Source organism: Capra hircus, chromosome 26 (assembly GCF_001704415.2).
Source record: "Capra hircus breed San Clemente chromosome 26, ASM170441v1, whole genome shotgun sequence".
NCBI classification, from domain to species: Eukaryota; Metazoa; Chordata; class Mammalia; order Artiodactyla; family Bovidae; genus Capra; species Capra hircus.
Genome location: NC_030833.1, coordinates 12624901 through 12635106, shown reverse-complemented (window position 1 = coordinate 12635106; position 10206 = coordinate 12624901). Strand labels below are relative to the sequence as shown.

The window sequence follows — 10206 nt, the reverse complement described above, 5'->3', positions numbered from 1 at the left end:
CTGTCGGGTTCCCAACGCAAGCTCATGCCAACGGCAGGGAACCCACGCCTTTCCTCCTACCGGAGGAAATTAAGCTGTTCCAAAGTACAGACTATATTCTATTTTACATATTTGTCCAAAAAAACAATCTGTGCCAACATTATATTTTTTAAACTCCAAGTATTTGTTAGATTCCCTTTAGCGTATAACCGACTAGCCGAGACTTTTAGTAAGGGAGCAAGAATGCCCTCCTTTTTATTGGGTCAATTAAATTTTCACCTATCCACAGTGGCCTGAGGACAGTCAAAGCATACATCAAGGTCTCAGAGATAATTAGGCTCAGAGTCTTTGGAGTCAGAGAAAGTTTATGTTATTACAGCATTAAGGTCGAAATTGCTGGAGCCCTCTCATCCATGAGTCATCTGGCTTTAAAGGCTCCTAACACTGAATTTAATTCAGCTCACCTTTTTCTCTTTAAAAAGCAATTCTGCCTTTGTTGTCAAGATTTCATCCCAATTTCCAGGGTAGGCTACCATGCTCAAACAAATGACCTGCCTGATAGATGCTAATCATAAAAAGACCATCAGTGATGGCTTGGATTCTTTCCTCATCCATACTAACAGAAAATCATTGGCTTTTAAACAGATTACTAGGAAAGTCTGTTTTTCCTCCTTCCTCTCAGAATTAATTTTTATGCTTTCACTGTGTAATTTCCTTACCAATTTGAGCATTTTTTCCGTCATGTAAATCTATCTGATTGCTCGGCACTGAATCAAACAAAAAAAATGACCATTTTGGGGGGGGCGGTAAATAGCTTGTATTTTATTCAAGTCTGTAAGGTGAATTGAAATTGGTCTGCTTAGTCTTCCTTAAAATTGTGTGATTGCCTTAACTCCTGGGCAGATTGCTGGAGACAGCTGGATTTGAAGATGGAGCAGGCAGAAGGTGAAATCATTCCAGGGACTGACTGGCTTTTTAGATTGATCTCTCAGACCAGGAGGCCAGACTCCCTTACGTTTCCCTTTTAATCTCTGATCAGGCAGTGATGAAGACAATTTGAGGGTTAACTAGTGCAGAATAACCAGTACCCCAGAGGCCTAGGTTGGGCTGTGTCTTGGCATGTGCTCTGAGTCAGCAAATACTGCCAAATACTATGTATAAGGTACTTACTAGGTTCTACAGAGAATGGAATCAAAAGATGAAAAAGACACATTTCAGGCCTTTGAGGAGGGAAGGCAGTTGATTGTTGTTGTTTAATTGCTAAGTCGTGCCTGACTCGTTGCAACCCCAAAGGACTGTAACCCCCCAGGCTCTTCTGTCCATGAGATTTCCCTGGTAAAAATACTGGAGTGGGTTGCCATTTCTTTCTCTAGGGGATCTTCCTGACCCAGGGATTGAATTCGGGTCTCCTGCTTGGTAGGCAGATTCTTTACCGCTGAACTACTGGGGAAGCCTTCAGGGAAGGCAAGCACTCACCTAAAAAAACTAGCCTTGCCATGGCTCATCAGTTGACCTAATTCTCTCAGGCTGTTTCCTTTGGGCTTCCCTGGTGGCTCAGACAGTAAAGAATTTGCCTGCAATATGGGGACCCGGGTTCAATCCCTTGGTCGGGAAGATCCCCTGGAGAAGGGAATGGCAACTCACTCCAGTATTCTTGCCTGGAGAATCCCATGGACAGAGGAGCCAGGTGGGCTATAGTCCATGGGATTGCAGAGTCAGACATGACTGAGCGACTAACATTTTCAGTTTCCTTTACAATGGACACAACAGTTTGTAACAATTCAGGGCCTAAGTCTACTATGGGGACCCTCCCAACAGAACATAGCATCAGGAAGGGGGCCTTTCTTTCTCACTAAAGATCATGCTAAACTGCTTCAGTTTGAGGAACATGGAGATCACTTGTGGCTGGAATCTTATTTCTGAACTTGCAGTCGAGACCCCCACAGATGACTCGGTAAAGTCTTGTTACAAAGCTGAGCATTTGGATGTCTACAGGCCATAATTATCTGGCAGCACCAAGGTGAAGCCTCCAGATAGATTTATACCATCAGCCAGTTTATCTTGAAACTGAAGGCTGTTACTGTCCCACGTGTTGCTTGGAAGTCAGGTTTTTCCAAAGTGTGGTATTTCTACTACTACTCACATTTCAAAAATGTTTTGGTTAGGATAAGAGAAGTTTTTTTTTTTTTTTCAAGCAACTTGACTTTAAAGAAAAATACTAAATAAAGGGAAGAAGAGTTGTGGTCTACAATATTGCAAAGTGGTTTTTTTTTTTTTAATTTATTTATTTAGAGCTTCCCAAGTCGTCTGGTGGTTAAGAATCTGCCTTGCAATGCAGAGAACACCAGTTCGATCCCTGGTCCAGGAAGGTCCCACATGCCATAGGGTGACTAAGCCCATGCGCCACAGCTACTGAAGCCCAAACAGCTAGGGCCCATGCTCTGCAACAAGAGAAGCCAATGAAAGGAGACACCCACACACCATAACTAGAGAGTGGCCCCCACTCTCTGCAAATAGAGAAAGCAAAGAAGACTCAGCACAGCCAAAAATTAAAAAATAAAACATTAAAAAACATTTATTGACTTATTTTTGGCTGCGTTGGGTTTTCATTGCTTTTCACCAGCTTTCTCTAGTTGCGGTGAGCCGGGGCTAGTCTTGGTTGTGGTGGAAGGGCTTCTCACCGCCATGGATTCTCTTGTTTCAGAGCACGGGCTCTAGGAGTGTGGGCTTAGTAGCTGTGTTGCCGGGGCTTAGCTGCCCCAAGGCATGTGGAATCTTCCCGGAGCAGGGATTGAGTCTGTGTCCCCTGCAGCGGCAGGTGGATTCTTATCCACTGTACCACCAGGGAAGTCTGCAAAGTTTTTAATGTCAGAGTTGGTCACCACTGGGCCCATCGATGAAGGGAGTTCTCAGAGAGGTGGGAACATAACAGGAAACCTCCTTCATGCCTCCAGGCCCAGGGTCAGCTCTCATTTCTCCTCTCGGATTCTTCCTAAGTCCCGGAAACCACTTCCTCTCTGCTTCCAAAGTCCTTTGTGTCTGTGTCCACAGTGACTCTTATTCCATTTTATCTCAGTGGTTTTCCTCCCAGTTTGCTAGTCTTCCTAGCGGTGGACTCTCCTGGGAAATCACTTTGGTATTCCCTGCTGTGCTTGCCACATAAAGGTAAACTTTGAAGAAAGAGAAAAAAAAAATGGGAGCATGAAAGCCCTGTCTCTCCAGCTGTTTCCTGATGATTAGAAAGCAGTGGCACAAGGAGAGGGAAGGAAACGCCAGCTCCAGCCCTGCTCAGAAAGCCGATGTGATTATTCAAGCAAAAGCAATCCATGTTTTAGGGCAGATAGGTTTGTGACTTTCAGAATAGTTCATTTCAATTTATAAGAGCTCTGACCAAGCAGCTTTATTCACACAATACGGGTGCTGACCGAAGAATGGGAAGATTTCCGGTTTATTTCACATTTCTGTCCCAGCTGACCCTGAGTGCATTGGGCAGTCAGTATTTGTCTTTGGTGTATTCCCATCCCTCCCCAAATTGCCTGCTCTCCATTTGGATTTCCATTCTTGCTCTCTGCCAACGAGATTCCCAACTTACCTGTTGATATTTAATAGACTACTCTTCCTGAATCAAACCCATTTTTCAAGAGGACTATGAGTCATTAATGCATTTAATGGGAAGGAATGAAGTTATCATGTTGGTGTTATAATCTGGAATGGAAACCTCCCCCCTCCCCTTAATCACTTAGCCAACTGCCTACTTTGCTTTCTTACAATACAGTTTAAGTTTACTCTGGGAGCCAAACAAAACAGCTGCAAGCCAGTTCAGTATGTTGCTTGCCAGAAATTAAGTGCATAGACTCCAAGTCTGATTGCTAGGTTCAAATCGGTAGGTCTTCTTCGGTAGGTCTTCTGTAGGCTTTCTTCTTATTAGTTGTATGACTTTGGGCAAGTTATAAAACGTCTTCTGACCTGGTGACTTTATCTATAAAACGCAGCTTTGTTCTCTACCTCATCTGGACGTTGTGTTCCGTGAAATTAACCATGTAAAGGCTTTTGACGGGGGTGGGGGGGTGTTATCTTCTTTTGGTGGGTTCCAGCATCTTCCTGTGATGGTTGTTCAACAGCTAGTTGCGATTTTGGTGCTCTCGCAGGAGCTGAGCTCACGTCCTTCTACTCTGCCATTTTGAGCTGGAAGCAGGGAGCTCTTCAGTTGCTTTTGTTAGTCAAATAGGTAAAGTTTGGACTGGATCAGGCCTTAAGCTACGGCAAGGGGCAAAATGCCTACTGCAGTTGGTGAGCTCTAGGTGGCGCTAGTGGTAAACAGCCCGGCTGCCAGTTCAGCAGACAGGAGAGACTCTGGGTTCCATACCTGCATGGGGAAGATCCCCTGGAGAAGAGCAGGGCAACCCACTCCAGTATCCTTGCCTGGAGACTCCCACGGACAGTGGAACCTGGCAGGCTACGTTAGGGTTCACAGGGTCGCAAACCTTCGGATATTACTGAAGCGACTTAGTACTCACGTGCACGAGACGCTGCCAGCTCTGCTTCTCTGTCTCTCTGAGAGACTCTGATTGTAAGTTAGGGCTTTCATTGTAAGTAGGTGGCTATGTAGCCAAGACCAAGCCTGGGGTGCTTAGAATAGTAATGCCTAGAGTGGGAGAATCCCAGGGACGGGGGAGCCTGGTGGGCTGCCATCTATGGGGTCGCACAGAATCGGACACGACTGAAGCGACTCAGCAGCAGCAGCAGAGTGGGAGATACCTAAGAAATCATCTGCTCAGCTCCCTGCCTTTTGAAAGGCAAACTGTTATTCCCCCTACTTCGCAGACAAGTGAGGTCCAGGGAGACCCACTGACTCTTGAAAAATGGGTTTGATTCAGGAAGAGTAGGATATGCGAGAACGGGCCCCAGGACTGGACACTAGGGAGTGGTGATGATGGATACACTCCATCAGGAAAAAAGACAATCCTGAGCTGTTAGAATCAGCGACCACCCTAGTTTCCAAGGCCTGAAAAAGTCTATTAATTTCTTTATATTCTCCAATGCATAGTAATTGTTCTCCGTTTCTCTCTGCACCTCCCTGCCACTTCCTGGCAGCCCTGAGGGGTGGAAGGTTTCCTTTTTTTGGGCAGAGAAGGTCCAGAGCCGGCTTCCGCACGGATATCCCGCCCGCAGGGTGCGCAAAAGGCAAAGACCTCAGTTTTTGGGGGTCAGCCCGCCCTTTTCCCAGATAGAACGTTTGTCGCAGGTCCGGAGTGCCCCACCGCCCGTTTCCCCCGGGCCAGGCCTTCGGAGGCAGCAAGGAGGCGACGCTGAGCACAGATCTGGGGCCCGACGTTCTGAGCATACAGTGGAAAGGCACTAAGAGCCCCAAGATGAATAAGCCTGGACTTGGAAAACGAATGTCTAACACAGACTTGGTGCTGTTAACCTACTCATGTTTCTGACCCCGGCGATTCAGTCTGCGTTTTTATTAATATCAATCAGTTGGGTTGGAATGAAGATTCTTGATTCGCGGTCCCGTGTGGTGGAAGGCAGGTTATTAGTAGAACCGGTCCGCATCCCACGCCGGGATCCCCGGAGTCGCAGACGGGTGTCCCGGGGCGCAGAGAAACCTGGGGGTGGACCCGTCGTCCGCGTGGCCCCACCGCCGCGCTTCCATCCCGCGGCCGCCGAGGGGCGCTCAGGCTGCGCGGGTACCGATGCTGCCGCCAGCGCCGAGTCGCCGCCGACTCGCGGATCCCCCTTCGCGCCCTCGGACGAAAAACAAAGTACACCTTTGTCATCCACCGAGCGCGTGTGCGACGGCAGCACCTCGGCCGGCCGCCGCGTGCGGGGCCCGCGGGCATGCCTGGCCGCCTTTGGGCTGCAGCCCCCTGCCCACGTGGGCTTGGCGTGCCCCGGAGAAAGCCGGGGTGCAGGCCCGGCCGGCCTGACCTCCCTTCCATCCCGAGCACGCCACGCGGGGGGCCAGAACCGCCACCAGCTCCTGCCCGGACGCAACGCTTCGCCCCGCCCTCGCCGTGGCCCGTGCACTTCGCTTTCTGGGCATTCGGCAGGGCGGGAAGCGGGCGAGCGGGACCACCCCTCCTCCCCCGGCATGGATATGCGAGAACGGGCCCCAGGACTGGAGTTGGGGGGAGGGGAGCTTCAGCTCCGCCGAGCCGCCTTTGACTCGCTCGCTGCACGCCCCACCGCCTTCCCTCCGAAGGCACGTCCCGGGGCGGTTCTCGGATTCCCGCAGCCGCGCGCCAGTCCCGGCCCCAGCCCAGCGCGCCGGGCCGAACTACAAGTCCCAGCAGGCCCCGCGCCGCGAGGGCCGGAGCGGGAGGCGTGGCTCGGCCCAGCGCCTGCGCAGTGAGGCCGCCCCAGCCTGCGAGTACCACACCCCCGGGACCGACAGAGGGGAGGCAGAAGCATCCGAAGCATTAAAGCATCCGCGGGAGCCCGAGGGGAGGAGAATGGAGTGACAGAGCAGCGCGCAGGGTGGGGGGTGGGGGGGAAACTGTTGAGGGAGGGGGGGAGGGGGGACACAGAGGGAGGAAGAAGCGGCGGCGGCGGCTCCTCTTTGCAGAGGTGGAAACTCCGAGGGATAAGAGCAAAGAATAATGCGGTAGGCTAGGCGGGCTGCTCGCTCCCGGCTCCGGCAAGCAGCGGCAGCAGCCCAAGCAGCGGCAGCAGCAGCAGCGGCAGCACCGTCAGGCGCTGACAGCCCCGCCGGCCGGCTCCCTCGCTGACCGCCGACTGTCAATGGAGCTGGAAAACATCGTGGCCAACACGGTCTTGCTGAAAGCCAGGGAAGGTAAGAGGCAGGGCGGGTGCGTGCCTGGCGCCTTCGCCACGAGCCGGGGTATCGGGCGGGTTGCGGGATGCCCGCAGTGAGTTAGGTCGGGAGCAGGGCACCTCGGAGAGTGCTCGGCAAACGCTTCACGGTTCCTGCCCTTGTGCTCGGGGAACCTGGACTTGGGCAGAGAAGGGGAAACGTCACCTCGAGGTTGCAAGGATTAGGATGCTAAAACAGATTCCCTAGTTTCCAGCTCTAACCTTACCGTGCCGTGCCTTCTCGGCAGCTGTTGAAAGGTCAGTTGGAAAGGCATTCATTCAGGAAGAGATGGGCAAACATGCAAATCAAACAGCTTTTCCGAGTCGGCCCGGGATGGTTCTGTGAGTGAATTCGTGTGTGTGTGTGTGTGTGTGTGTGTGTGTGTGTTGGGGGTGGAGGGGCGCCGGCTGAGTTGATATAGGTTATTGCTGGAAACCATCCGCTGGGAATGTTTCTTAGGGAAATCCCGTCGTGTGGAAGGAAGCCTTTTAAAGGCAAAGTAAGATGTTGAGGAATTAGCCTGTTCACAGAACGAGAGGATGGTTGTGCAAATCATGTAGAAAAGAATACATGATTTCAGGGGTGGTTTTCCCCCCCATTGAGGAGGGAGAGATTAAGTGGATTTTTTTGGGTTTTGGCTTAATTAAGAAAAGAAAGGTAAGTGTGCCATTGCTTAGATGTGTTTTGGATGCAAATTATTAGATTTTCTGCATTAGGTTAGCAGGAAATATCGTCTAAATGGAGTGGGTAAGAAGCTAAGTCGAGACTATAAACGCACTTTTTGACTCTTCCTTGAGATGGAGAGAGGGAAGGGGTGAGAGAGAAAGTGGCCCAGAAACTTAAGATGCTTCCTAAAATGATTCTGTGCGGGTAAGCATACATATTTAGGAACACCTGGAATTTATGTAACATTTCTTTTGCCAAGATTTGAGCTCTGGGTGCAGCCTTTTTATGAAAAGGGAAGTGGTTTTCCCTTTCATGGGAGGAGGCTTTATTTGACACCCAAGGTCGAATGCAGTCTCGGTAAGGTCTTGACTTCAGAAGAGTACAAGGCGAGCAGTCCACGAAAACGCCCTATTTACTTCTTAATATTTTTCATTCACACACTCTGATGAATGAAGGAAGACTTTGCTGGCCAGCAGTAAAACTGTTCATGTTGATCCAGCCGATTCCATCACCTTGTGGCACTGTACACGGGGTGTGAGTAAGTGATGCACAACTCAACAGCTCATGTCGTAATTTCAGCTTCGTTTGTCTCCAAAGCAGCAGCCTGGAAGGTTTGCTTCGGAAACTCCAGCCGAATTGGAAATGTGCAGGTCTGTTCTTCCCATTGCCCAGAGCTTTGGTGTGAACAGACTTTTAACAGAGGCTGTTCCTGGTGACTTCAGTTTCTAAAGCCCGAGTATTTTCTTTTTTCCTAACCCAAAATTTTTAGCAAATTGGACCAAGAGGCTCGTGGGCTGTCTCCTGAACAGGGCAGTGAGTCCTGGAGGGGGAAAAAGCGGAGAGAACAGCCCCCGGCTCACAGCCTTTGCAGCCGCCACCTAGTGGTGGAATGTGGTTGTTCACCTGAGGGCTCGGGGGCTGGGAAACTTTTCCCTCTCCATTCTGAAATTTTTTCCTGGGAAATCATTGGATGTGACGATACTGGAGGCTTTGCAAGTTTCACTGGTTTCTCCTGTTGCCCGGGGAATTCTGCTGCCTACTTCTGCTGCTCTACACTTATTTGCCTAGAGCTTGCTTTTTTTTTTTTTTTTCCTTAGCATTTGATTGCTTCTTTTAAAATGTTTTGCTTGGACTGGGCAGAGTATTATTAATTTTCTCCCCCAGTTTGGTCTCCCCAGATTTTTTCACTGAAATGAATGCACCGCTTGGTAATTTTGTCTGTCAGGTTAACAAATTGGGTTTTTTAGAGCCTTGGAAAAGAGAGCTACAGTCTGGAGGCTTATATGGAATGACCGAATTACAGTGATTAAAAAGTTCTCAAGAATGTGTCTTTTACTTCCTTTTCCTTTTAAAGTCTTTTCAATTTCTCTTTGAGAGTTTGGTAGTCATCTCAGGGTGAGAAAATAGCTCCTGAAATTCCTTTGAAATGGAGGGGGCCTTCCCCGTAAGAATACGGAGAAACTGACACCTGAATGAGAAAAACTAATTACTTACGTGGAAACTTCATTTTGAAATCTGCATTTCTCCCCCTCTTTCTCTTTTATGTCTAAAGAGAATCCACGATTTTAAGTGCTTCCACTTTCTTCTCACTGGGTCTTTATTAAAGATTTGAGCATATATATTCTAATTACTGTAGAAGCTTTTAGAAATAAAAGCTATTTATTTTTCTCTTCTCAATTCTTACATAGTTGAAGTCATTCTTTTCAATTAAATAATTCTCCTAGTAACCACATTACCCGCATATTCAGAAATGAAAGTTCCAGTCAGTATAATGAAAGCTTTAACATAAAATTTGTTGTATCTTTAAAAATCTGAATTGTTTACAATGTTTAAAACCACTTCTTCCTTGAAGATTCTTGTGAGTGGTTATAAATGAGAAATATGGTTTGTGAATGCGAAATTTAATTTAGTTCAGTTAACAAAATAGATTGTAAACAATTTAAAATGTGGCTTTCAAGTAAAAGTCACATTTGTCCCAAACAATAGAGAAACAGGCCTTGAAGAAAGACAGACACACTTTGGAAATGCTATAAATTTGTAGTTGTCTATGTTGGTGGGTAATTTGGGGGCCTATCTTTTGTTATTATTATGCATTCTCAAAGGCAGATGTCTACTAAATTCATTGTAAGTTAAAATTCTTACCATAATAATACTTTTATAAAGTGGAAAAATGAGTACAGCAATAAGATAGAAAATCTGTAAGTGAATTAAAGTGGTTCATCATTAATAATTGGAAAACATTGGAAACAGCTTGCACCTTTGTGACTTTTTTGAAGATGAAGATCTGGGTTCAAAATTTTAAACCACCCAAATGTCCTTTGTTCTGGACTCAAGAGAGCATCAACTTGATCATTCTCAGGAACTTTAGATTACTCTCCTAAAAAATGGGTGGTTAAGGGTAAAAAAAGAAAAGAAGTTGAGACTGAATTCATGCCAATTTATGGAAATGAGCTAAGTGATTAAGCATTTAATGAAAAGAAACCCAAGACTAATTCTATCTATCTATTTACATTTCAGAATCTCAGAAAATTGGCAAGCACACTAATGCTGAAATCATAGTAGTGAGAAAGAGTGTTTGCAGAGGGCCTTTTGTGTGTTTCCTTTTGATTTTATTGTTGCAGTAAAGGTTTTTGTCATGTTTTAGTGTTTTGCCTCACTTCTTTGAACGGTGGTGAGAAGAAATTTTGAAAGGTCCCACCCTTCCTTTCTTCCCAGGGCAGTAGTAGTCATATTTGATCAAT

The 10206-nt window shown here is 47.6% G+C and overlaps 1 protein-coding gene across 1 annotated transcript in view; it reads left to right on the top strand.

Moving 5' to 3' along the window:
- GRK5 (G protein-coupled receptor kinase 5) overlaps positions 6498-10206 on the top strand; it is a 230334-nt gene continuing 226625 nt past the window's right edge. The window contains 1 exon segment of the mRNA XM_005698535.3: positions 6498-6778. Coding sequence (XP_005698592.2) covers positions 6727-6778 — 52 coding nt within the window. The 5' untranslated portion in view covers positions 6498-6726.